This window comes from Hirundo rustica, chromosome 25 (genome assembly GCF_015227805.2).
Source record: "Hirundo rustica isolate bHirRus1 chromosome 25, bHirRus1.pri.v3, whole genome shotgun sequence".
NCBI classification, from domain to species: Eukaryota; Metazoa; Chordata; class Aves; order Passeriformes; family Hirundinidae; genus Hirundo; species Hirundo rustica.
Window position 1 is genome coordinate 1,933,417 of NC_053474.1, and position 24,464 is coordinate 1,957,880.

Genomic DNA, 24,464 nt, shown 5'->3' on the forward strand with positions numbered 1-24,464 from the left:
CGGGGGCTCGGGGCGGGGCCGCGCGTGCGCCAGGGGCGGGGCTCGGGGCGGGGCCGCGCGTGCGCCAGGGGCGGGGCGGCCCGGGCCGGAGCGCGGGATGGAGGCGACGCGTGAGTGCGGGGGGGCCCGTAGAGGGAACGGGGACAATGGGGGGATCCGGGGGAGGGACAGCGACTGTGGAGGGGCGCTGTGGGCAGGGAGGGTGGGAGGGAGACACGAAATAACCCCAGCGTGCGGTGGGGGGGGCAGGTGTGTGGGGTGGGTGGGCGAGGAGGGCGGGAATGACTGGGGAGAGGGGCGGGGGGAGCGTGTAGGGGAGCACAAGGAATGGTGTGAGTGCAGATGAATGCGCAGGTAAGTGTGAAAGGGGTCGTGTGTGTGCGGGTGGGTGTGTGACCGGCGATACGCGCGCAGGTGAGAGTGCAAGGGGCCGTGTGTGTGTGTGCAGGTGAGCGTTTGAGGTTTGGTACAAGTGTGCAGGAGCTGGTCTGTGTGCAGGGGTTCCTCCATGTGCAGGTGTGTGCAGGGGCTGGTCTGTGTGCAGGTGTGTGTGTAGGGGCTGGTCTGTGTGCAGGTGTGTGTGCAGGAGTTCATCCACGTGCAGGTGTGTGTGCAGGGGCTGGTCTGTGTGCAGGTGTGTGTGCAGGAGTTCATCCACGTGCTGGTGTATGCAGGGGTTCATCCCTGGGCAGGAGAACGTGCAGGGGTTGGCCCACGGGCAGGGACTGGTCCGTGTGAGGCACAGCGGGTGGGTGTCCCGCCGCAGCCGCCATGGAGGTGAGCCACTCGCTGAAGGAGCGCACCATCGCCGAGAACAGCCTGGTGATCCTGCTGCAGGGCCTGCGCGGCCGCGTCACCACCGTGGAGCTGCGCGACGAGAGCGCGGCCGCGGGGCGCGTCACCAGCGTGGACGCCTTCATGAACGTGCGCCTGGCCGAGGTGACCTTCACGGACAGGCAGGGCGCCGTGTCCCACCTGGACGAGCTCTTTGTGACCGGCAGGAACATCCGCTACGTGCACATCCCCGACGAGGTGGACATCCAGGCCACCATCGAGGAGCAGCTGCAGGCCATCCACAGGGTGCGGTACTTCGGGGCACGTGACAAGGGCCGCAGTGAGTTCCTTCGTGCCAAGCACAAGTGAGGACGTGGTGCTGCCCACACCAGCCAGGATGGGCTCGGGATGGACATGGCCTTTTGATGGACTGCCAGCCCCCTCCACGCCAGCCATCCCACCCCACAATGTACCCCCAGGGACTTGGGGCTCTGCTGTTCCCACCATGGGTGCCTGCAGAGGAGCAAGACTGTTTTTTTGTATTGAATAACACCACTTAAAGGCTCTGTGGTCTCTCTGCTCATTTCCTGTTCCACTGGCAGCTACTCATGTCCCTCCTCCAATGGCCAGAGGACACTTGGCCAGAGCTGCCACCCCACTTCCCCTGGCTCAGCCCTTGTCCTGCCAAAGCACTTGCTGTCACCAGCGTGGCTGCCCTGGGAGCTGGAGCCGCTGGTGCTGAGCTGGGCAGCGGCTGGTTCTGGTCTGTGTTCAGCATCCAGCTAAGCCACCATTCTGGAAGTGTTGAGCAAGATGAGGGGGAGTGAATGTGCAGGGAGAGGGGCAGCACCGTCTGCCTCAAAAAGCCTCAAAAAGCAGGAAGGTTCTTCACCCAGGACAGAGAGTGCTGGCACTGCCGGCTCCTCTGCTTCCTGCCTCTCCATCACCACAAACTCTGCGGTGCTACCAAAGCGTGCATCCCACCATAGCGTGTTCCCACAGGACACAGGGCCGTGTGGCCTCTGCGAGCGGAGCTGGGCGCTGTGCCCTGGGGGTGCAGGCCGGGGGGCCCAGCCTGGAGGGTTCCAACCCCGCCGGTCCCAGCCCGGGGCTCAGAGAGCGGGGGTTCTGTGGTTCCAGCCCGGAGGTGTCCAGTGGCGGGGTCCAAACCCAAGGTTTCCCAGCCCGGGGGTCCCCGAGCCGCAGGGCGGGGCTCTGTAGGTGTGGCTCTGTGGGCGGGGCCCTGTAGGTGTGGCTCTGTGGGCGGGGCCATCAGGACAGGCTCCGCCCCTTGGCCAATCACGGCGCGTTCGAATCTCCCGCTTGTTCGCCAACCCTCCGGGCTGCTGGCCGCGGCTTGAGCCAATCAGCGACGGGTTCATGGCACCACAGCCAATTATCCTCCACTGTTTGCCCCCCTCTCCGTGCGCCCTCCAACCAATCAGAGCCCGCCGCAGAACGCCGTCCGGCTCTCCGCGCTCCCCTCCAATCACCGCCCGCGCTGTCGCCGTCGCCCAATCAGCGCCGCCGTTTCCCCGTCCCGGCGGCGGCCGGCAGGGGTCGGGCTGGCGGCGGGGGGCGGTGGCGGCGCGTCACTTCCGGTGCCAGGCGGCCGCCGGAGCGGAGCGAGGCCGGGCCGGGCCGGGCCCGGGGCCATGGGTGAGTGAGGGGTGAGAGAGAGCGGGGGGAACCGGGGCCATGGATATGGGTGAGGGAACCGGGGCCGTCGGTGAGTGAGGGGGGAAGCAGGGCTCGGGGCTGAGCGTGGGGGACACGGCCCCGGCACCCGTCACCATGCCGGTCCCACTGTGCGAGGCAGGGGTCGGGCACCGTGTCCGGGAGGCGCCGCCGCAGCCCCGCGTTGGACCGGCCCGGGCCGGGCGCTACGCGGAGAGGCGCCGGTAGTACCGATCGTCCGCCGGGTCTCGACGGGACCGGACCGGGGGAGCCCCCAGGTGCCGGCGGCTTTGGTGGGTTTGGCCTCCCGGTTCGGCTCGGTGCTGCCGGTGCTCTCCAGGCTGGGTTTGAAAAGGGTCCTTGGTAAATCGCTCGTTCGTCCCTTTCTGCCCGGCAGCAGCGCGGGGACAGGTGCGGGGGGCAGAAGGAGGCACAGCCCGTGATTTGGGCTGGTTTTACCTCCAGTCTGGGCAGGAACCTTTGAATTTAGACTTTTGGGACCTCTATGCCGAGGAGGAGCCTCGTGTGCCTCAGCAGTGAGTAGGTGAGGGCTGTGCCTCGGAGTGAGGGTGAGTAACATCAGCAGGTGTCGGAGCCAGGGACCCTGCCCTGCGCTCCCGTGGGAGCTCACCCGAGGGGGCTGAGGGGGCTGGGGGACCTCCCACCCCCGGAGTGCTGTCCCTCCCTGTCGTGTGCCTTTGGGAGCCCTGCTGCCTGTGCTGTGCTGAGGGTGTGAAAGGTCTCGCTGCTGCAGGGGACCCCATGGAACAGCATCTCCACTCCCTGACACTGGGGTTCAGGGTTCCTCATGTGCCCATCTTCAGTTGCTCTCTCCTGCCCAGGCTGTGCTGGAATGTGTTGCACTGTTGTTGGGGATTCAGTTCTTTGCTTGTTTACAGCCTTAATGTATGGGCTTAACATCTGCTGGTATGAGCAGGTGTCTGGCTGAGGGTCTCTGGCTGCAATCCCATGTCCAGAGGGAGCTGGAGAAGTCGGAGCAGAGGGCATTGCCTGATGTGGTGGGGCTGAGCCACCACCCCTTCGCCGTGTGCTGCAGGACAGCCAGCTCCTGTGAGGCAGCAGAGACACAGTGGGGCACAGGTGAGGTGCCTGGCACCCAGGTGAGGCGTGGCCCGAGGGACAGCACGGGAGCACTCACCTGCTGGCATGGAGCCCTGGGCTGGGAGCAGTCAGGATTCAGGATGTATTTGCTGCAGGGCTCGTGCTGCTCGTGCTGCATCTTTTGATTGTTTCTCTGTGGTATCCATGCTGAGGGTTTGATCATGTAATTGTGTTCCTTAAAAGCAAAGTTCAGCTGGGCTGTGACCCTCAGGATGTTACAGAGCTTGGAACAGGCAAGGGAAGCCTCTTAGGCTGTGATTCAGCACAGAAAGGACATCGACCTGTTGGGGAGAGTCCAGAGGAGGCACCAAGTTCATCAGAGGGCTGGAGCACTTCTGCTCTGAGAGAATTGGAGCTGTTCAACCTGAAGGAGAGAGCCTTCAGGGTGACATAACTGCCTCTTCCAGTACCTGAATGGGCTACAAGAAAGATGGACCAAGACTAATGACAAGAGCCTCAAGTGACAGGACAAGGGGGAATGGCTTTACACTGACAGAGGGCAGGGTTAGATGGGGTATTAGGGAGAAATTCTTCCCTGTGAGGGTGGGGAGGCCCTGGCACAGGTTACCCAGAGAAATGGGTGCCTCATCCCTGGAAATGTTCCAGGCCAAGTTGAATGGGGCTTGGAGCAACCTGGGATAATGAAAAGTCTCTTTGCCCATGGCAGGAGGGTGGAAGGATCTTTAAGGTCCTTCCCAACCCAAACTGTTCTGTGACTATGAACAGGCACAGCCTGGGGATTGTGCCTGAGCTGCCCACTGAGCTCAGGGGGGTGTTACCTGTGCAGAGGCTCCAGGTGCTCTGGTACAATGTGTGTCTCCCTCCTGCCTGGAAGCTCTTGTCGGACAGAGTCGGCTCTGTGCATCCGCGGTCATTTTCTGTGTGAAATAGACTATACTGGTTAATATCTTTCCGTGAGCGTGCAGTTCCTGTCAGTGTGTTGTCATACTGCAAACCCCAGCAGCGCAGGCCTGGCAGTGTGTGCAGGTAACTTCAACACCTTTGTCTCCAGGTAGGGCCAGGTGAGTCACCGCTGTGAGAAACTGCAGCCACACCTCGCTGGGAAGTGTCAGCACGTGTGTGGGTCACACACAGAGGTCCTGCTGCAGGGGCTTACGGCATATTGATAGCGTCAGAAGCAATAAATAAGGAACAAAACTTGCTAACACAACCCACCCCAGTGCTGGTGGGGTTTGGAAGGCGAGCACGGCCTGACCGTGGGCACAGACCGGGTCAGGGACTCGTGTGCTGGGGCAGCGCTGCAGCCTCAAGTGCTGCAGCTGCATTTCCAGGCTCCTGCTGTGAGAGCGTTGGGCTGGAATGGGGATTTTTCCTGGTGGATGCAGCCTGTGCTTCAGCACGAAAGGGTTAAGCTGAGGTTGGTGTTTATGTAACCAAAGAGGGAACTCCCAGAGATGAGTCCTTGGCTATCTCATGTGTTGATGCATCAGAAGGGCTTGAAGAAAGCCTGGCTTGTTGCTTGCGCCGTAATTACGCACTGGAACCCTGTGCTTCAGAGTTTCCCTGGCTGCCGGGGGGGCGGCCGGGATGGAATTTGCTTTCCCTGATGTGTGACTTGGCCTGTGGAAGCCTGTTTTGTCCCTGAAGAGCTGGAGATTGACCACAGCTGCACGTGGGTGGAGGTAAGGTGTGCTGGGCTCCCGTAGGGGCTCCCAGAGGCTGGCTGTGCCTTATCCATGTGCCTGGGATTCGGCTGATCCGCTGAAGGAAGGAGGATCTCCAGTGGGGTGGTTCAGCAGAGGCTGCCAGAGGTGTTTCTGTCTCCTGGTTTGTAGAGTTCAGCGAGTCCAGACTTCCCTGGGCGCCTTCTGACAGCACAGGGTTGTCCCAGCCCCTCGTGCTGCGCCAGTGCCCCAGGATTCTTCCCACTCCTGTGGGCAGAGAAACTCTGTGCCTGGTTTTGAGAGAACTTCTCGCTTAGGGAAGAAGTTGAATGAGTCTCAGCTCAGTTCCAAGAACCCTGTGAGTCAGGGCTCCGTTTCGGGAGCAGGCTTCCCTTCCCGGAAGGGCAGCGCAGCGGAACACAGGCTGGACTGAGTCATCCAATGGGCTTTTTTTATAAATATATATATAGATATATATATTATTACTTCTCTTAGAGAACGGTTCAACTCCCAGAGCCTTCAGTAGTGTTAGCATTCCTGCATAGGGAATCTCCCCCACGCTGTGCAGAGGAAGAGGAGTGGAGCCCACCCTGATGCCTCCGTTCCTCCTCCCCACATGCCCATGTGAGGTGATGAGCAAGGAGCCAGGGAAGGGCTGAGGCTTCCCCTGTGCATTCCACATGATCTTTAGGGATGAAATTGTGCCTGGCTGATGTCGGGAAGGCTGCGTTGGCTGCAGGACGAGGGACAGCGCAGACAGGATGGGCCTGGTTTGGCGCTGAAGAACAAAACAAAAGTCCTGTGACTGAAACTTTGAAGGACACTATGTCCAGAAAGTAACTTTCACTTGATTAAATATTAAATAATTTAAATATTAAAATGCACATCAGCTTAATGAAATACATGCTACCACACATGACTTTCTTGCTCAATTTTCCCCTTAGATCATGCTATGTGTGACGTGGGAGGAAGAGGATAAGGGTGGGCTGTGGATGAAAGGGGCAGAAATTTTGCCCTTTGAGGAGGAAGAAAAGCTGAAAAGCCCTTGGAGACACTTAATGGGTGACTCTCCTCTCCCTGCTCCCAGGGTGGGATGATGTACTCCTGGTCTTCAACATCCCTGAGGACCATCTGGGACACAAGGGACGCATTTTTGACCAAATTTCATACACTTAATGCAACAGCCTGCTTTCCTTGGGATCTGCCCTGCAAACATTCCCTTTAATCCCCCAGCCAGTGACTCCTCTGCAGGCCTGCCTGATCCAAACTCCGCCTGTTCTCAGGGAAGCTTTTCCAATGAGAACCAGGGCTCTGTCCCTGGGAGTGCTGATGACTCGGGTCTGAGCTGTTCCTGGCCAGGTTTGCCCGGGAAGGAGTGAGGCAACACTGGGATTGTTGCTCCTTGCAGTGACACCGACCTGCTGGTGTTCATGTGGGAAGCCGGGCTGTGCTCCAGCTTTTACCCATTTAACGTTTTGTTCATGGAGTTTTTTAGGTCTTGTCCGACACAGCTTCCCATGAGCCAGGCTTAAATGGTACCTTGGATTAACCATCACTGGTAAATACTGCCCACTGTGGTATTTGGGTGGGGAAAGGTGCAGCCTGATGCCGCTCATGTAATTCCAATTTTTAGCTTCCTTTTTGCGAACATAAAGGCTGCACAGAGAGGGACAAAAATCTGTGGAGCAGCTCTCCAGCTTCATCCCCACTGCTCCAGCTTTTGGCTTCAGGAGGGAATGCTGGGCAGGAATGCTGCCGCAGTGGGTGGTGGGATGTCTCCCATCTGGGGGCTCCGGAGGCAGGTCCCTGGAATGGTGTGAGCTCCTTGAAGGTTCTTCTCAGCAGTCCTGAACTTCCAGCAGGTGCTCTTGGGCTCTGTCACCTGCTGCTGGTTCCCAGCTCATCCAGTGCCTTATTCACCACAATCAGCTCATCACAGCAGCGGGGTCGAGCTCTTTTGGGGTTCCCAGTCCTCTACACAAGAAGTGCAACCACCGCTGAGCTCGTGTTGTGCACTTGGTGTGAGACAAACCCCCCAGAAGTGCACTGGGGGCTGGATCAAATTCTCTGGAGCCAGCAGTGGTTCCTGTGCTGCTGAGTAATCCTGCTTATGCCCCAAAGGTGCCTTTTCCAGCTCCAGCTCTGAGCTGTGGCTGCTGGACTGCAGGACCTGCTTGTTCCTTATTCTGGAATGAAAAGGGCAGTTTCCTCATCTCATGTTTCCCATTGTTGTTACACAGGGCACTGGGACATGCACTAATTCAGGAATTAAACAATTTCCTTAAGCTACATAATTAAAAGGCATTACATTTAGGTCTCCAAATAATTGATTCATAATTCTATTAAAGTCATAGCTAGCACAGTGAGAAGCTTTGGACTGGCTTCTCCAGTGAGGTGTTTGATACGTCCCCTGCGTCACATCAAAATTAAATATTAAATTTTGTGTTGGAACTTTGTCTGTGTGAGGAACCATTTTTGTTCCAATGGCAGGACAAGGGAGGAGGGTGGTTTGATTCAGTTTGGATTTGGAGGGAAGGGATGCATCTGTCCACAAACAGCTGGGACTTTACAGTTCTTAAGACAGAAAAGAAGAAAAAAAGTAATTTTAACATCAGCAGGATCAGCCTTGAGAGAGAGCCTCCTACATCTCTGCAAGGAACCAGGACAAACCCATGTTTAAAACACTCCATCCCAGGGACAGTGATATCAGATACCGCTCTGACCCGAACTGTCTTAACTCCTAGAGTGATAAAAAGCTGCTGTTGGTGGCAGGGAGTCTCCTGGTGCTCATTCAGGTGTTTGAGATGCTGGGTGCAGCATGGCAGGGGTTGAAGTGGAGCCTGTGTTTGTCCTTGCTCCAAAAGTCTGTCCTGCATCACTTTGGAGATGGGTGACATGGGAGTTTGTCCTGCAGTGCAGGGACTGAACTTCCAGAGCCCTTTTATCCTCTCACCAGGAGCTTCAATCCTTTTCCGAGCCCAGACAAACAGAGATGTTTGCGGTTATAAAGGTTCAGTGCATCCTGTGTTATCATAATCAGAATAATCCAGAACTGCAGCATCAAGCGTGTCTCATTTCACATTACAGAGTCCTCGACCTTTTACCCATCCGGCCTTCTCCAAGGTGATGACTCCTGCCTCCTGAGACGTTGGAAAACCTAGTTTGGAAGAAGAGTAACGATACAGTTGATGCTGAACGACGTGAGTTGTTTTGATTACAGTAACGCCATTTGCACCAGCAAGCCCGGATTGCACAATGGCTTTATCTCAGACTTCCTGTGCAGGGGGTTTCTCCGGTGGAAATGTTACTCACACGTTTCCAGCAGAGGTGGTGATGTACAAGAAGAGGAGGAGTTCATACGGGTCAGGGATGTAGAATGAACAGAGCAAGGAGTACGTGGGGGTCAGAACCGTGTCCTGTTCAGCTCACTGGGATGGTGACACTGCTCTGGGGAGGTGCTGGGATGCAAAGTCTGCTGCAGGACTCCTCCCTTTATCTCCTGGCTGTCGCTGGTCCTGGACAGGTGCTGCTGGATGAATCAATGCAGTGAGATCAGGCTGTGTCCACAGAAAGGGTGGGACTGCCAGAGGGTGAACTTCACTCGCAGGGAGGTGATTTATCAATCTCTTCTGTGGTGAAACACCTGGATCTTTAAAGCAAATATGTACAACCCAAAAAATATTTCCTCCCGTCTGTTGTAACCTCTTAGGGAAGAGCTCCTGGGATTGGGTTTGAGTAAGGAAATGGAGCTGTGTCTGGTTCCTCTCCTCACCTAACCCCCAAAGTATCTTTAAAAAGTGAGAGCACTTTTTAAAGATACTTTGCAAAAGTCTTTGAAGCCATTTTCCACAAGCTGGAGATGAAGAGGAGCTGTACTGGGAGCAAAGCTTCCCTTGGCTGGAGCTGGTGGATGTGGAGAGCTCACACCACACCCAGCAGCTCACCTGAGAGGTGCTTTTCCAGCTAAACTGCAAACAGACTCTTCTTTAGAGAAGGAAGTATTTTAGTCATAAACCTTGAATTTATTTGGCCATTCAGATCTTGGCTGAATTCTTCTCAGATTTCTGAGCAGCAGAAAATGGACGTTGGAAATCAGACTTTCTGCACTACCTGAATAAGGAGGAGGTAGTTGAGTTTTTAGTTGTTGGTGCTGAATAGCGGTGATGTGTGGACCTTGAATAAATTCCTGGATGCAAACCGTGAGATTCACATCTAATAGATCAAATGGGTTTTTGCCTATAGTGCAGGAGAACACACATGTTGTCACCAGTGTTGCCTTTCACTGGAATGTCCATTGGAGCATTTAATAGTGTGTTAGTTCTAAACACAGCATTGATTCCTGCATATGGGAGGCTCAAGTGACAGGGTTTTATGTGCTGGACTCCAAATTCCAGCTGCACTGGGTGTAGGTAGAGTGAGATGTAATAAGGTCAGAGCCTAACGAGGCACAAAGAGAGAGGGGACTTTTTTTCCAAGGCTAAAAATACATTTTTGAAAAAACATTGTGAACTGAACTGAATTTCACAATAACTATTGTGCTCGTTTTCTATGCCCTTGTTGGGAAAGGTGAAAGATACTGATTTTTGTGGTCAATTTTCTGCATTCTTGGCTGTTTGAGGAAGAGACTGGAGCCTCTGGGGGCTCAGTGGGTGGCTGCGATGCCTCGTGTGGATCCTTTGTGGAGGAACCCCCAAAAGGCTGCAGCAGCAGCAGAAGACACCCATACACAGGGCTAACTTGGGCATCCTCTTTCAGAGCTTTCGGAATATGTTAATTTGCAAACTTGTTTTTGCTGTAAAACAAGCTTTAATTATCTTGACTTGTTCCCACTATGTCTCTCAAACAACTGTTGTAGGAAACGTTGCCCTGAATAACGAGGCTGATTTATGCCTTGAGAGCTGCTCGGAGCCTGCAGCCCACCCCTGGTCTGTCAGCACGGAGCCAGGGCTGTGTGTAGACACACAAGTAGGCAGAGCCACCCCTAGGTGAGAGCCTTCCAGTAGAAATCAGGGCTAACAGGAGAAAATAACTCTGTGGCTGATCAGATGTGATCTCTCTTCTCTTTCAAGAGCCAAGGATGAAGCGGCGAGCATCGGACAGAGGAGCTGGGGAAACATCGGCTAAAGCAAAGGCTCTGTGCGCGGGGATTTCTGGGAATAACGCCAAGAGAGCAGGTCCTTTCATCCTGGGTAAGCAGGGATGGGCTCTGCAGTTGGCAGGGTGGCTGCTGGGGGCAAAACTGAGAGCAGAAGGCGGTGTGGAATGAGGGGAAGCAGGTGTGTAAGTCAGGGTCTGACCTGAGGGTGCAGCTCGCTGGATGTGCAGAGCAGCAGCCTGGGAGCTCCTGCGGGCGGCCAGGATGAGATGTGGGGTGCCACTGCAGCAAGGCAGGCAGGGCTTGGGAGAGAAGTATGAGATCTTGGTTTTACCTCCTTGGGTGTTTTTGGTGGGTTTTGTTTTATTTTTTTAACTCTGTTCCCAAACTTTGTTAAATAGGAAATTCATTGGAGGGTTTTTTGATTAGAGCAGGGGGGAGATGTTCGACCCTGCTGACCTGGAATGTATTGTCACATCAGCCTGGGGGCAATTTAATAATTCACTAGTGGTCGCTCAAAGTGGTATTTACCAAGGCAAGGCCGCTCTGCCAGCTCTGGAGAGCTGCTCAAATAGCTGTTGGTTCAGAACTGCTTATATAAACTGTCAAAAGTCATAGACTTCACATTGGAAACCGATGGAAAATCAGTTGGAGCTGACTGATTTAAAGTGAGGAGTGGAGACTGTATGTTAACTTCAAATCTGGGCTGATTTGGACAGCCCTGAGCCATCCCTGCAGAGGTGGCAGCTCTGTTCCCAGGTGTGGCAGTAACAGTTGCCATGGGTGTTGCTGTGAATGTAATAGCTGTGTGGTTCAGGCATGCAGAAATTAGGATTTCTGCAAACAGCTGGGCCATGTGTGGGCTTTGATAAATGCTTCTCCAGGGAACAAATGAAACATTATCCCAAAAGGTTTCAGAGTTCAAGACCTTTTTTTTTTTTCTGGCTTTAGATTTGTGAAAATGCACTCAAGCTCATGCAAAAAAAGGGAACTTGGTGCGAGCAAACATAACTGGTGACAGCTGATGTAACCCGGGTTAGTCACTGCTGCTGGAGGGAAAACAAGTCTGTTTCTGCTTTGTGCTGTAGGTCCACGTTTAGGTAACTCCCCTGTGCCAAGTATTGTTCAGTGTTTGGCAAGAAAGGACGGGACAGATGACTTTTATCAGCTGAAGGTAAGCAAACTGCAGGCTCCCGGACCTTCAGGGCTCTCCAGCTCTTGTGCAGAAGTACTTGGGCAGGGAGTGAGTGGTGTGGGCTGAACCAGCGCAGTGGGACATGGCTGCTGCAGCTCTCCCAGAGCCCTTGGATCTGCACCTGAACAGGGCAGCTCCAGGAGGGAATTATTGCAAACATATTGGGATGTTTGCAGACAGCCACCTCTCCATGTTAGGGAGGCTGCTCCATGGATGGTGCTGAGCTCAGACAGGCCTGTGGCAAGGACACAACCATCAGAGCAGTTCCACCAGCTGTTAAACACGTGGGAATGCCAAAAATGAGAGAGGGCTTGGGGGCATCTGTGTGCCTCTGGGAACTGTAAAGGCGTTTCCCCTTTTCCTGAAGATTCTCACCTTAGAAGAAAGAGGTGATAAAGGCATAGAAACCCAGGAGGAGCGACAGGGCAAGATGCTGCTGCACACGGAGTATTCTCTTCTTTCCCTGCTCCACAACCAGGAAGGAGTGGTCCATCATCACGGGCTCTTCCAGGTACACTTGGTCACCATCCAGGCTGGGGCAATGCCAGGGATTGCTGATGGATTGAGCTGCTTTTGTTTAATGTACAGTTCGTGCTGACCCTGCTCTTGTGTGTCCAAGTTGCAGCACTCAGAGGTTAACCACTGCTGCTTCAAACAGGAGCTCTGGGGAGTACAGCAGAATTTTGGGAAATGTGGGAGCATTCACAGATGGGACAGGCACTCAGCAGTCTCCCTTCAAACACAACAACAGCTATTTCACTGGCAAATTAATTAGCACCTTTTAGAATTAAATTTGTGCTTTCTGATCTCTGTACTGTTTGTAACTTGTAAGAGGGGACAAATAGCCGAGAGACTGTTTCAGCACGTTAAACCAGTCGCTGTGCTGGTCAGTTTTCGTGTTGCTGTTGGTGACTTTAGGGCTGCTCACTGATGTGAGGGGCTGATAGCAATTACTGCTTGGGGTGCTGGTATTGCCTGACTTGCTGGTTACGTTTTGCCAACACACTTTTCACTTGACACCATCTGTACTAAATCTTAAATAAGCCAAATGTCCAATTCAGCTGTGTTTTGTTTACTGTCACGGAAGAGCTGCTAATTGTGCCTTGAGATTTCTGTTCTTCTTGTGAATGGTGTGTTGGATCCCTCTGTTCCCAGAGGCTGCTCCACTGCAGAGCTGTCCTGGGGTCAGCTCAAGGTCTCTGTGTGTGTAAAGAGCATTAGCGCTGACGTGCACGCAGAGCCACACAGCAGAGACTTCCTCTGCCTTCTGCACTCCTCCTCCTCCTCCTCGGAAAAGTTCTTCCCAGTGAGGATGGGAGATCCCAGCACAGGTTGCCCAGAGAAGCTGTGGCTGCCCCATCCCTGTTCAAGGCCAGGTTGGACAGGGCTTGGAGCAATCTGGAATACTGAAAGGTGTCCCTGCCTATGCAGGGGATGGAATGAGATGAAACTTAAGGTTCCCTCCAACCCAAACCACTCTGGGATTCTGTGATTCTTCAAGTAGAGCTCCTGTATCCATTTGAAATCCCACCTCGGGACAAAGACCAAGCACTGTGATTGCATTTGCTCATTTTGAGATCACCCCCCAGTTATCCAGTGATTTATTCTGCCAAGCTCTGTGCCCTGGAGCTTCCCTGAGGGGTTGCTGCTGTGTTTGCCTCCCCGCAGGACCGAGCTTGTGAAATCATAGAAGATCTCGAAGCCAACAGGATGGTCAGGAAGATGAAGAAGCGCATTTGCCTGGTGTTGGACTGTCTCTGTGCTCACGATTTCAGTGACAAAACAGCAGATCTGATCAATCTGCAGCATTATGTCATTAAAGAGAAGAGACTCAGCGAGCGGGAGACCGTGGTGATATTTTATGACGTGGTACGAGTGGTAGAAGCATTACACAAGGTGAGGGCTTGGAAACAGAGCTCCCTTCCAGTGCTGGGAGGCAGAGTTTTCTCCCACATTAGAATAGCAGATGCTTCAAAACTTCCTGGGGCAGGCAGTGGGCAGGTTACAGGGCATGGATGTTAACAGTGTTCTCCAGAAGATCTCATGCCCCAAGCCCTAACGTGCATTCCCTTCCCTCCCTGCTCCTCACGTTTCTGGATGATGTTTGTGGGCTCTGGAGAGGAGCCAGCTGGGCTGAAGGCAGGTCAGGTGAACCACAGTATGTAAACCTCAGACAGGGGCAGTTAAAGAGGAGAGCAGAGCCTGATCAAACACAGGAAACAGAAATTGTTTCCTTGCGAAGCAAAGTAAATCACGGTGTAAGAATTGATTGGAGATCAGAACCTCGAGCTACGAGTCATGAGATCAATGAACTAGAAACTGTTGTAATAAAAATGGATTCTGCTGCTGTTTGACTCGTTCCCCTGTGACACAGGACACGTGTCCTGCCTTGGCAGGGCAGTGCAGCGTGGGTCTGAAAAGAAATGCTTATCAGATTGCTCTAACCAAGGCTGGACACTTCAGTTTCAGGTCTCTTAGGTACACTAAGTCCGTCTTTGTGTTCAGAGTAGCAAATTTGCTTTTTCTGTCCTGATCACAATCAAAAGTGAAGGGCACAAAGTACTCAGGGTGGAACCTGACCTGAAACCTTGACCTGGGTTATTTCAGAGAGTGCAGATGCCATGATTTCTTTTTAGTGCTCTTGTGCAAGTATGAAATCTATGCTTCAAAAACAAATAGGCTTTTGCTCATGCAATACTCCTGCATTTTTTTACAGAAAAATATTGTGCATAGAGACTTGAAACTTGGAAACATGGTGCTAAACAAAAGGTAAGTGTGCTGGAGGGCTGCTGGCCTGGCAGTAGTCTTGTTTCTTCCTTGAAGCGTATTTCCAGTACAAACACAGCCAAAGGCAGCACTTATTGAGTGCTCTTGTGCAGGAGGGTGAGGAAAAGGAAAGCAGGCTACACAAAATAGCTCAAAGTTATATAAATTAATCTCCAAAAACTAATTTAGCCCCAACTAGGCAGTTCACTTTTCCCACCCAGCTTAGTGGCCCCTTGTCCAGACTTCTTTTTGGATTCTAACTGCTGAAAACTGAATTTCATAGTAATTTAGTAACCTGCAAGAGAAGTACTGATTTTATATATATTAAAAAGAACCAAAAAAAACGTGGTGGTTGGTTCTGTTCCCATCATTCACCCTCCCTCATGCTAAAGGCATTCCCAGCCCTGCTGGCTGTCCTACAATCACAGCAGTGTTAGATCTGACTGCTGCACTGCTGTGTTTTTGCTAGCAGTGAAATATTGACTTAATCTAAACAAAAGCACTTCTGTCCAGTGTGTATTTGTGTATGAAATGGCTCCCTTGTTCCACTGCTGGTTTGACACGAGCCTCTGGAGCCTGGCAAGTGCTGGATGCTGCTGCAGACCTGGAGGGACCAGCCCAGAGAGGGGCAGGAGCTCAGCAGGAGCTCGGGGGTGGTGGCCTGGCTCTGCTTGGTGGCTCTCTGGAGCTGCTCAGTGCCCTGGGCTCTGTGTTCTTTAGCTGCCAGCCTGGTTCAGCTCAGAGGAACTGCTCTCTCCTCCAGGATTACATTACTGACTAAATATTTTGCACTAACTTGAAGAATGAGTGGAATTCGTCCTTTTCACACTGTCTGGGTTTTCTGTGGAATGAATAAAAAGCAGGAAGGCTGGAGTTCTGCAGGCTTTGAGTCTACAAAGCTTGCAGGTTTGCTGGGCTCACAGCTTGCTGCTTTCTCCTCCCTAGCACTGAAAGAAAACGGGTTTTATCTACAGAGCTTGAACTTCTTGGTTCTCCCCCCCACACACACACACGCAGCAGCTGCTGCTTCTCAGGGCCACCTCTAAGTTGTTTCAAGTTGTTTCTGTAGAGCTGCTGTAAGATAAATCTCTTCTGCTTGCTGCTTTGATTCTCCTCCTTGCTGGAAGAGGCAGACAAAGGCTGGTGCTTTAAAGGATCCATGCAGAACTTCCCTTCTTTTCTTGGGCACTGAGCGCAGGGGAGCACCCCACCGATGGGGCTACACCCAGGGCCCCACTAGCAGGGGGAGGCATTTGAAGCTTTGAACACACTTGCCAGAGTCACTCTTTGTGTTACATCTCTGCTTTTTGCTTTTTTCTCAGCGTTGGTGAGGGAAAGCTGCAGCCTGTGAGTCACGGGGAAGGGTGGGAGAGGCGTAAGAGCGATCTCCATGGAGAGGAGCAGCCGGTGGGGCTGAGCAGAACCGTTTGTTCTGCTCACAAAGAGCCAGGTTCCCTTCTCACGGCAGGGAATGAAGGTGACAGTGTGGCACTGCAAGGGCCTGGCAGGCACATCCCACCTGGGGTTTCCTCACACCTCCTTCCCCACACACATTAAAGCCTCTCGGGTTTCCCCATTAGCCACTGCAGGAAGAGTTGGGTGATTACAGATTAGATCAAATTTCAGGGACTAAATAGAACCAAGCAACCCTGAACATTTTAATGTCCTGTAGAATGCTTAGTCTTTTAAATCCTTAACAAATCCTGCCGCTTGTTATTCAGCCAGGGAAGCCTCCTGACAGTTGGAGCTAACACTTCTTAAACACAAGTCTGTCTGTTTTAATAACCAGCTCTCCGTGGCCAACCCACACTTGGTTCTGTTTCATTTGTCTGTGAGACTGGCTGGAAATGTTTCCTGGTTATTGTGACTGACTTAATCCATTCTCTCATGCTCTAGTTGTGAAATACTTTTCAAGAAATCTTCCAGACAGTGTTTTTGTACTCACACCTTTACATTATAAGTTAAAATCCAAATTATCTGAATGACAGGGAGGATTAATGGAACAATCGTTTTGTAATTAGCTCACTTTCACTGGAAAAAATCATTAATGGGAGCTGGCAGTACCATAGGGAAGTAGGGGTGAACTAATAAAGAAATTTTGTGTGCCTGCAGCTCTCCCTTTTCTGTGTGAGGTTTTTGTGTGTTGATCAGGCTTTGTGTTGAGCACTCCTGTGTGTGGAGAGCAGTCCTGTGGATCAGGTGGAACTGCCAGCAGGCTCCTGTGTGGGACTCTTGAGTGACACAGACGTGGTGCTGCTGGGTCTGATCACAACTCCTGCAGCTCCTCTGGTGTCTGTAAACAACACTCGGTGCTCAGGGGCCGGGCACGGGGCAGCTTCCACAGGGTTTTCCCTTTGCTCCCAGAAGATGCTGTGTGGAGAAGAAGGCAGCTGGGAAGCGCAGGGCAGAATCGGGAGCAAAAATAAATCTCAGTTTTATAACCACTCATGGCCTCCAGTGATCAGGCAGGACCTGGGGCACATCCTGCAGCTCTGCTGCTGCAGGCTGGGATGCTCCTGGGAGATTATCCAAGGCTGCAGGGTGAGCCAGGTACACCCTGTGCTTACAGCCACGCTGACACAGGCCACCCAGACACTGTCACAGCTGTCGCAGACCCTTGTACTGCCCCTGTGAGTGCCTTGCTGGCAGGTATGGATGAAGTTAATTTTACAGCTCTGTGTGTCTTCTCCCAGCACTTCAAGCTCCCCAGAAAGCCCCACAGGCACAGTCCCTGTTGTGGAGTCAGCTTGCTGTCTGTTCTGCGTGGCCTGCGTTCCCTGACACCCTGTGCTTCTCCCCAGGACTCACCGGATCACCATCACCAACTTCTGCCTGGGGAAGCACCTGGTGAGCGAGGATGACCTGCTGAAGGACCAGCGTGGGAGCCCTGCCTACATCAGCCCAGACGTGCTCAGCGGTAGGAATTCCCCTCCACACTCATTTCACTCATTTGCGCCTCCTGACAATAAATAAAACCACCAGTTCTGTTCCCATAGGTACCTTCATGGGAGCCTCTTAGTTAAACTCCAGTTAGGAGACTTGGTCTGGTTTTCCAGCTGGGAAAGTTGGAGGGAAGGAGCAAGCCTGACCTTTTATCTTAAGGCTTGTCTGAACTTCAAAGCTAATTCAAATCTGGCTGTTCCCAAATGAGTCTGACTGCAGACAACATGTTCTGGTTCCAGTGTCAGAATTCAGTTCCTGAGGCCTCCCTTAAGCTGCAGGTAAAACCCTGGGCCTGAGGGACAGCCAGTCCAGATGCCACCGGGATGTCAGTGTATTCCAGCTGTGCACTAAGCATCAGTTCCTCCAGCTGCTGCTCACTTCCAGGAGGGAATCAGTGACCCTCTGGGTAGCTTCTGGACCAACAGAGAGGAGTGACTTAAAATTAAAGGAATGACGATGGCAGGCCAGAGCAGTCTGGGCTGGATTTCCCCTCCAGCAGCCTGGCCTGTGCCTTGTCTCCAGCAGAGGCTTTGAGCAGAGTCTGGCTCTAGCACAGAGCAGCTTTCCCTGGTGTCCTCCTTGCCTTTAACTGTTCCCAGTGCATGGGGCCATCAGGAACAGCTGTGCTTTCTGTCCAGTTGCTTCAGGAGGTTTTTCTCCATGAGCTCTCATCTTTGCTCTGTTCATAAATCTCTGGGCCCAGATGGGATCCATCCCAGGGTGATGAGGGAGCTGGCAGATGAGCTTTCCGTCATTTACCATCAGTCCTGGCTCACTGGTGAGGTTCCAGATGACTGGAGGCTGGCCAGTGTGACACCCATTCACAGAAGGGTGGGGAGGAGGACCCTGCTAATTCTGGGCCAGTCAGCCTGACCTCAGCACCCGCCGAGGTCATGGAGCAGTTTATACTGGGTGTCATCACGCAGCACCTGCAGGATGGCCAGGGTCTCAGAGCCAGCCCGAGGGGAGGTTGTGTTTGACCAGCCTGGTCTCCTTGTATGACCAGGTGCCCGCCTGGTGGATGCAGGAAGGGCTGTGGATGTTGTGTATTTGCATCTCAGCAAGGCCTTTGACACTGTCTCCCTGGATAAGCTGGCAGCCCGGGCTTGGGCAGGAGCACTCTGTGCTGGGCTAGGAACTGGCTGCATGGCCGGGCCCAGGAATGGTGTGGCCAGCAGGAGCAGGGGGGTCATTCTGCCCCTGTGCTCGGCACTGGTGAGGCTGCACCTCGAGTGCTGTGTCCAGCTCTGTCCCCTCAGTTTAGGATGGACATTGAGACCCTTGAGCACGTCCAGAGGAGGGAACGAGTCTGGTGAGGGGCTTGGAACACAAACCCTGTGAGGAGCGGCTGAGGGAGCTGGGGTTGTGTAGCCTGGAGAGAAGGAGGCTCAGGTGTGACCTCATCCCTCTCCACAGCTCCCTGAGAGGTGGCTGTGACAGCTGGGGTTGGGCTCTTTCTCCAGGCAGCACTGACAGAACCAGAGCACCTTGAGCTGCACCAAGGGAAATACAGGTTGGGTATTAGGAAGAAGTTTTTACAGAAAGGGTGATAAAATATTGGAATGGTCTGCCTGGGGCTGTGGTGCAGTCACCATCCCTGGATGTGTTTAAAGGAAGATGGGATGTGGCACTGGGTGCCGTGGTTTAGTGCAGGTGTCAGGGCTGGGTTGGACTCGATGACCTTGGAGGTCTCTTCCAGCCCAGTGATTCTGTGATTCTGTGCTCCTGTACCAGCCTTGGAGCAGGCAGGGGTGCTCCTGGTTGTCAGTGTAGTGACCCAGGCATCATTTTAGGGCTTTTTCTTCTCATGCAGATGAGCCAGATTAGTGTTGAAAGGTGCATTTACAGGTGGGACTGTGCATACAAAGCCTCTCCCTCTTGTAGACCCAGATATCGGGCATTAACACACGAGTTACTTGTTCCTGGTATCCCAAGCAACTGTACTGCAGAAATGCCCTCAGGGGGAGCCAGTCCTGGAAGATCCAGCCCCAGTGGACTCCCCTCAGGAGGTTTTTTGTCAGGTTTGCAGGCAGCAGCAGTAAATGCAGCCGATCTTCCATCGTGATCTGCCAGGCAGGTTTGAGGCGCTTCCCTCCCGGCCAGGAAGGGAGCAGAGGCAGGCGAGGAGGTGGATCCTGGGGTTTTTGCAAGCCTTTCCTGTTCTGCAGGATATCCTGAGGGCCTTGTGACCAGATGGATGATAGAAGCCAACTGCTCTGCAGGAGCTTGGAGCAGCTGTGGCTCAGGTGGCTGAAGGAGGCAACGAGGAGCTGCTCCTTTCTCCTCTGGGGTGCTGATCTATCCAGGCCTCCAGCTACCCTCTCATGTTTCTCCTAAGGGCTCTCCTGTGGTGTAACTGTCCACAGGGCACTGATTGGGCTGTCTTGGCTGATCTTTGACACCTGAGGCTGCTTGAGACCCTGCAAGGCACAGCCTGAGCTCAGGACTCACCCTGCTCTGCCCAGTGAGCCTCTCGCTGCCGTTGTGCTGCACCCAGCTCTGGTGTCTGCTGTGGGGCCCATCCTGTGCTCTCCAAAACGCTCTTTCAAAGTTGCTCAGTCTGCAGTTCCCCTCCAGGTATCGGGGGGAAGTTACTTGAGGATATTCCAGGCGTCACCACCACCCTCAGGCTTGGCTCATCCCTCTGTATGCTCCTGTGCAGGGGGAAGCTGGAACGCCTGGGGAATTAATCATTGTTGTGGGTCTCCAGGAGAAGCTGTCTCTGCTGAGGGATGGCTGCTGAAATGTCACAGCAGGAAAAGTTGGAGGAGGAGGGAGAGGTGCCTTTTTCTGAGCATGTAAAGCAAAGAATAATTAGTACAAATACCAAATGCTGCAGCAGTGACTCACTGTGTGAGTCAGAGGAAGTCTCTCCCTGAGTCCTGTGCTGTGCTGTAGCACTGGGTTCAATTTTGTGACCCTGTCCATGCTGCCGAGTGTTGATTATTGTCACCAAAGGGGCTTAGGAGCAGCATTTCCATCGGGTGAATCCTGGGGCTGCAGCAGCCTTGGGTTAGGGTTTGTCTGGTGTCTTTGTCTAAATGTTTTTGTGCAGGAAAGCACCTTCCTGCACCCTCCGTGGCTTTACATCTGGCTGCAGTGCCTGTGTGCTAGATCCAGTCAGAGATCCTTCTCCATGGGCTCAGCCTTATCCTTCCCGGGCTTCTTTCCTGCCTCCTCCTGCCCTGTGCTCCCTGGTCCTCGAATTCCCTTTCCCTTGACCCAGACTTGCAAGCTGTGTGGCTCTGTGTGAGGGATGCTGACCTGGGAGCTCCAGCGCAGCAGTTCCAGCTGCCTGATGCCCTTGGTTCACAGCAGGGATATTCCTGCTCCACAGGGAACAGGAGGACACTCGTGTGGAGATGGACAATCTGCAGAGAACGCGGCTTGGAAAGAGTTTTGGTGTCACGTTATGGGGAGCCTTAATTGTTTTGATTAATGCTTAGAAAAAGGGGTCCCGTGTGGGGGTAACTCAGCACCTCCGCTGTGGGAGGTGAGGGGCTTTGCCAGGGCTGTGCTTTGCAGCATTTCCAGGCTCTGTGTGCCCTCTCCCCGCAGGCCGGCCGTACCGTGGGAAGCCCAGCGACATGTGGGCTTTGGGGGTGGTGCTCTTCACCATGCTCTACGGCCAGTTCCCCTTCTACGACAGCATACCTCAGGAGCTCTTCCGCAAAATCAAGGCTGCCGAGTACACCATCCCTGAGTGAGTACAGCCTGCCCTTCCTGCCTGGCCACGGGGGGCTTACTGGGCCTTACTGGGCCAGCTGGAGCTGGAGGGGCTCCCCTCAGCACCCCAGGGGTCACAGCAGTACTGACAACACGCTGTTGTGCAGTAGGCACCGGGAAGCGGGAGCAGGGCTGGGGCAGCTTGTGGGAAGGTGAGGCAGGCTCGGAGCGGCTCCTGGAGCTCCTGGCCCGTGCTCCCAGCGTGTCCATCCTGCCGCCACCGTGCCCACCCCAGGCTCACCACGCGTTGTCTCTGCCAGGGATGGCCGGGTCTCAGAGAACACTGTGTGCTTGATCCGGAAACTGCTGGTCCTGGACCCGCAGCAGCGCCTGACGGCTTCTGAAGTGCTGGATTCCCTCAGCTCCATCATAGCGTCCTGGTATGTGCAAGGGGAGAGGCAGCACACGCTGTCTCTGGCCACAGGCTGTGTTGTTCCGGCTGTGGCTGGCTCACCTCACCAGAGGAGCCTCTGGGAACTGCAGGAAGCCTTTAAATCCCGCGTGTCCACACCACTGTGTGCTGATGGATACAGCTGGAGAGAGGCCTGTGCAAATGCCTGTGGCAGCCATGTGGGATCACCCTGGGGCTGTGAGGGCGGGCGAGCCGGTGCCACGCTCTGGATGCCAGTGCTGTGCTCTCCTCCAGGCAGTCCATGTCCTCGCTGAGCGGCCCTTTGCAGGTGGTGCCGGACATAGACGACCAAGTGGCGAATCCCGAAAACCCCCAGGAGGTAAGTTTTCCTGCTTTTCCACAGCGCTGCTTTTTCCGTGCTGCTGTGGCAGTCTGTCTGCGGTGGCACCCATCGTGTCCCGGCCTGGGAAGGGGAGGGCGGGGAGCACGCAGCCGCGTCCCTCACGGTGCGTAGCGGAAGGAAAGGCCGATGCTGCCGGACCCAGAGGCACATCCAGCTGGCTGGGCTGCCAGGAAGTGAGCTCGCCCCGGGGCTGACGAGAGCGGCTCGCTCCCTCACACGCAGCTGGGAGTGCTGGGAGGAGGCAGCAGGGCTGGCTCTGGCTCCCAGTGAGCTCTGCCATGGGAGCAAACATCCTGTTTTTCCTGCCGGCGTGTTTGATGCTCAGAGCGCCGGCCGTGGCCTGGCTGGCCCGGGACAGCCGTGCGGGATCTGCGGCCGTGCCGCAGGGACGGGGGTCAGGCAGCTGCAGCCTCACAGTGCTGGGAGGAGCCGTGTCAGGACAGAGCTGTGTCCTGGTGACACTGCTGGCTCACCAGGAGTCCTGCCTGAGTGCCCAGCAGCAGGTCCCTTTCCTGCATTAAAACCCATTACCCCATGGCAGCTCAGGCCCATCAGAGGAGCCGTGGGGCTGCCAGCTGTGGCTCTGACAGGTCGATCTCTGCAGGTGAAGGTGACGGAGGAGTGCTCCCAGTACGAGTTCGAGAACTACATGAGGCAGCAGCTGCTCTTGGCTGAGGAGAAGAACACCTTGCATGAAGCCAAGAGCTTCCTGCAGAAGCGGCAGTTCGGGAACATCCCTCCCGTGCGGCGCCTGGGCCACGACGCGCAGCCCATGAACCCTTTGGACGCGGCCATCCTGGCCCAGAGGTACCTCCGGAAGTAGCTTCCCATGCCCCAAGAGCACGAGCACCACCCTGCAGTCTGCCCTCACCTCGCCTGCTCCAGCCTACAGCAATACCGGTGTCCCACGACGGGGAATAATGTAGCAATCCCGAGCTCTGTCCAGGGACACACACTCACGCCCGCTCCGGAGGGAGAAGACTTTTGGAAAAGCTAGTTTTGGAAGCAGCAACCTCTTGGCATCTTCTGGAATCTGTTTTTTAAAATCGAAGCCTAGATGACTAATCTGCTTTTAATCATGACTGTAATCTACCTCTCTTGTCTTTTTAACCATGCTGTTCTCTGGATCGAGCAAAGCCCGTGGGAGAGGAGGAGACTTCCAAGGGTGAAGCTGCTGGCACAGAGCTGTGGCCGTGCAGCGCGGAGCCGGCCCGTGGCGCCCGCTCCGTGTGGTTTGAATAAGCTTGGATTTATCGGGGTTTCTCGAAAGGCAGAATTTCTTGAAACCTCCCACTTCCCTTCATCTGCATCAAATCTGTTTTTGTCCTTACGTGCCACCTTGGTCTGGCCACGCTGGCCAGTCCCTTGTGGCCACCGCTGTGACCGGAGAGCCCGGCCACGGCCTCAGGCAGGAGTTGAGGAGTCGTCGGGGCAGCGCTGCCTGCAGGGGTCAGATCCTGTCCCCAGTTCAGAAGTTTCACAGGACTCGGCCCGCCAGGGCCCCTGCCCCCTCTCCCACCTCTCACTGATTCCTTTAGTTTATAAGGATCTTTGATTTTAATCTTATTTTTCAGTAGCATATCCCAGGTGCAGTTACGGTTGCATTAATTCTGATTTAGCGTTTCCCCCCTCAGTTGTGGTACAGATGTAATATATGAGTTATAATGTGAAAAGCTTCCCAAAATAATCCGCCTAGAGATCGGAGGGGCTGGCTGAAGTCTCTACTGTATTTGTTCCCAGATTTTCTTGCCATCCCAGCCCAAACCTGGGGGTGCCTCTGCCCTCGTGCCAAGGCAGGGGAAGGACATCCTGGTGCCACTGGAAGGGCTTTGGCCTGTGCTGAGAACAGGAACGATTGTTTCTGAGCCTCATTTATGAACTGGATGCCTGTCTTGCCAGATGAACTGTTCTCGCACAGAGCTCCCAGTGCCCTGGCCAGGGCTCCTGCTCAAGGCAGCACCTTCCTCAGCAGCCTCCTTCCCTGCTCCTGGCTGCTCCCAGCCCCGGCACCACCCTCCTGCCAGCCCTGCCAGCAGGGAGGGCTGGAGCTGGGGGCTCTGCGCGGCTTTTTGGGGCTGCGCTGCTCTCTGGGCCCAGCTCCTGCAGCACAGTGGGCGTGGGCAGGGAGCCAGCCGCAGATGTTGGTAGCTGTTGTTGCCTTTTCTTGCCCCGGGCTGGGGAAGGGGACGGGGTCTAAGCTGGGCCACCCCAGCAGTGGCGTTGTGGGGACAGGGGGCTGGGCCTGAACCTCCCTGGCCACGCCGGGCATTCCGTCCTGCCTGTGCCTCGTGAACACTAACACGGACCAGCTCCCTGCGCCACCCCAGCCCAGCCAGTAGCCCCGACTCTCTCGCCTTATTTATTTTGAAGATGGGTGGGTCTGTCCCGTGGGCCCATCACCCCCTGTGCCACCAGCAGCAGGGCAGGGATCCCCTGAGCACCCCACCAGGGCCCTGATTTCTCCTTCTGGTTCTCTCCTGCCTCGTTCCCTGTTTATTTTTACTGGGTTTTTTTTTTTCCCCCCCAATGTTAAAGCAAAAAGCAATATTCTGGGACTCCCTGAGGCTGTATCACACCAGGATCCTGCAGTGGCAGCACCGGTCAATCCTCTTGTGCTAAGGCAAACTGGAAGGGGGTGGTGCAGGGGGCATGGAGGGGGCACAGGGCCATGGCGGGACAGAGCCTGTTGTAAGGAAAAAATGAAAAAAAAAAAAAAAAAAAAAGGAAAAAATATGTATAAAGACGTTATTTTTGTACTGCATCGGAACTACTCCTGCATGTCGGCA

General features: G+C 54.4%; 2 protein-coding genes across 3 annotated transcripts; both read left to right on the forward strand.

Moving 5' to 3' along the window:
- Positions 1-75: 75 nt before the first annotated feature.
- On the forward strand, positions 76-1,340 carry LSM10 (LSM10, U7 small nuclear RNA associated). Its single transcript, XM_040086289.2, has 2 exons — positions 76-110; positions 767-1,340. Exons 1-2 carry the CDS (start codon positions 98-100, stop codon positions 1,141-1,143), a joined length of 390 nt encoding a protein of 129 aa, XP_039942223.1. The 5' UTR covers positions 76-97; the 3' UTR covers positions 1,144-1,340.
- A 1,018-nt stretch (positions 1,341-2,358) lies between these two features.
- On the forward strand, positions 2,359-24,352 carry STK40 (serine/threonine kinase 40). Of its 2 annotated transcripts, none has more exons than XM_040086367.2 (12): positions 2,359-2,433; positions 8,286-8,398; positions 10,268-10,387; positions 11,382-11,467; positions 11,856-11,999; positions 13,157-13,384; positions 14,205-14,257; positions 17,056-17,171; positions 20,756-20,900; positions 21,184-21,303; positions 21,570-21,654; positions 22,283-24,352. In XM_040086367.2, the coding sequence occupies exons 3-12, from the start codon at positions 10,276-10,278 to the stop codon at positions 22,499-22,501; spliced, it is 1,308 nt and encodes a 435-aa protein (XP_039942301.1). In that variant the 5' UTR covers positions 2,359-2,433; positions 8,286-8,398; positions 10,268-10,275; the 3' UTR covers positions 22,502-24,352. The 2 variants fall into 2 exon arrangements, with proteins under 2 accessions (XP_039942301.1, XP_039942302.1); XM_040086368.2 differs by lacking the exon at positions 2,359-2,433 and adding an exon at positions 5,073-5,216 and having other exon boundaries at positions 22,283-24,345.
- Positions 24,353-24,464: the final 112 nt, after the last annotated feature.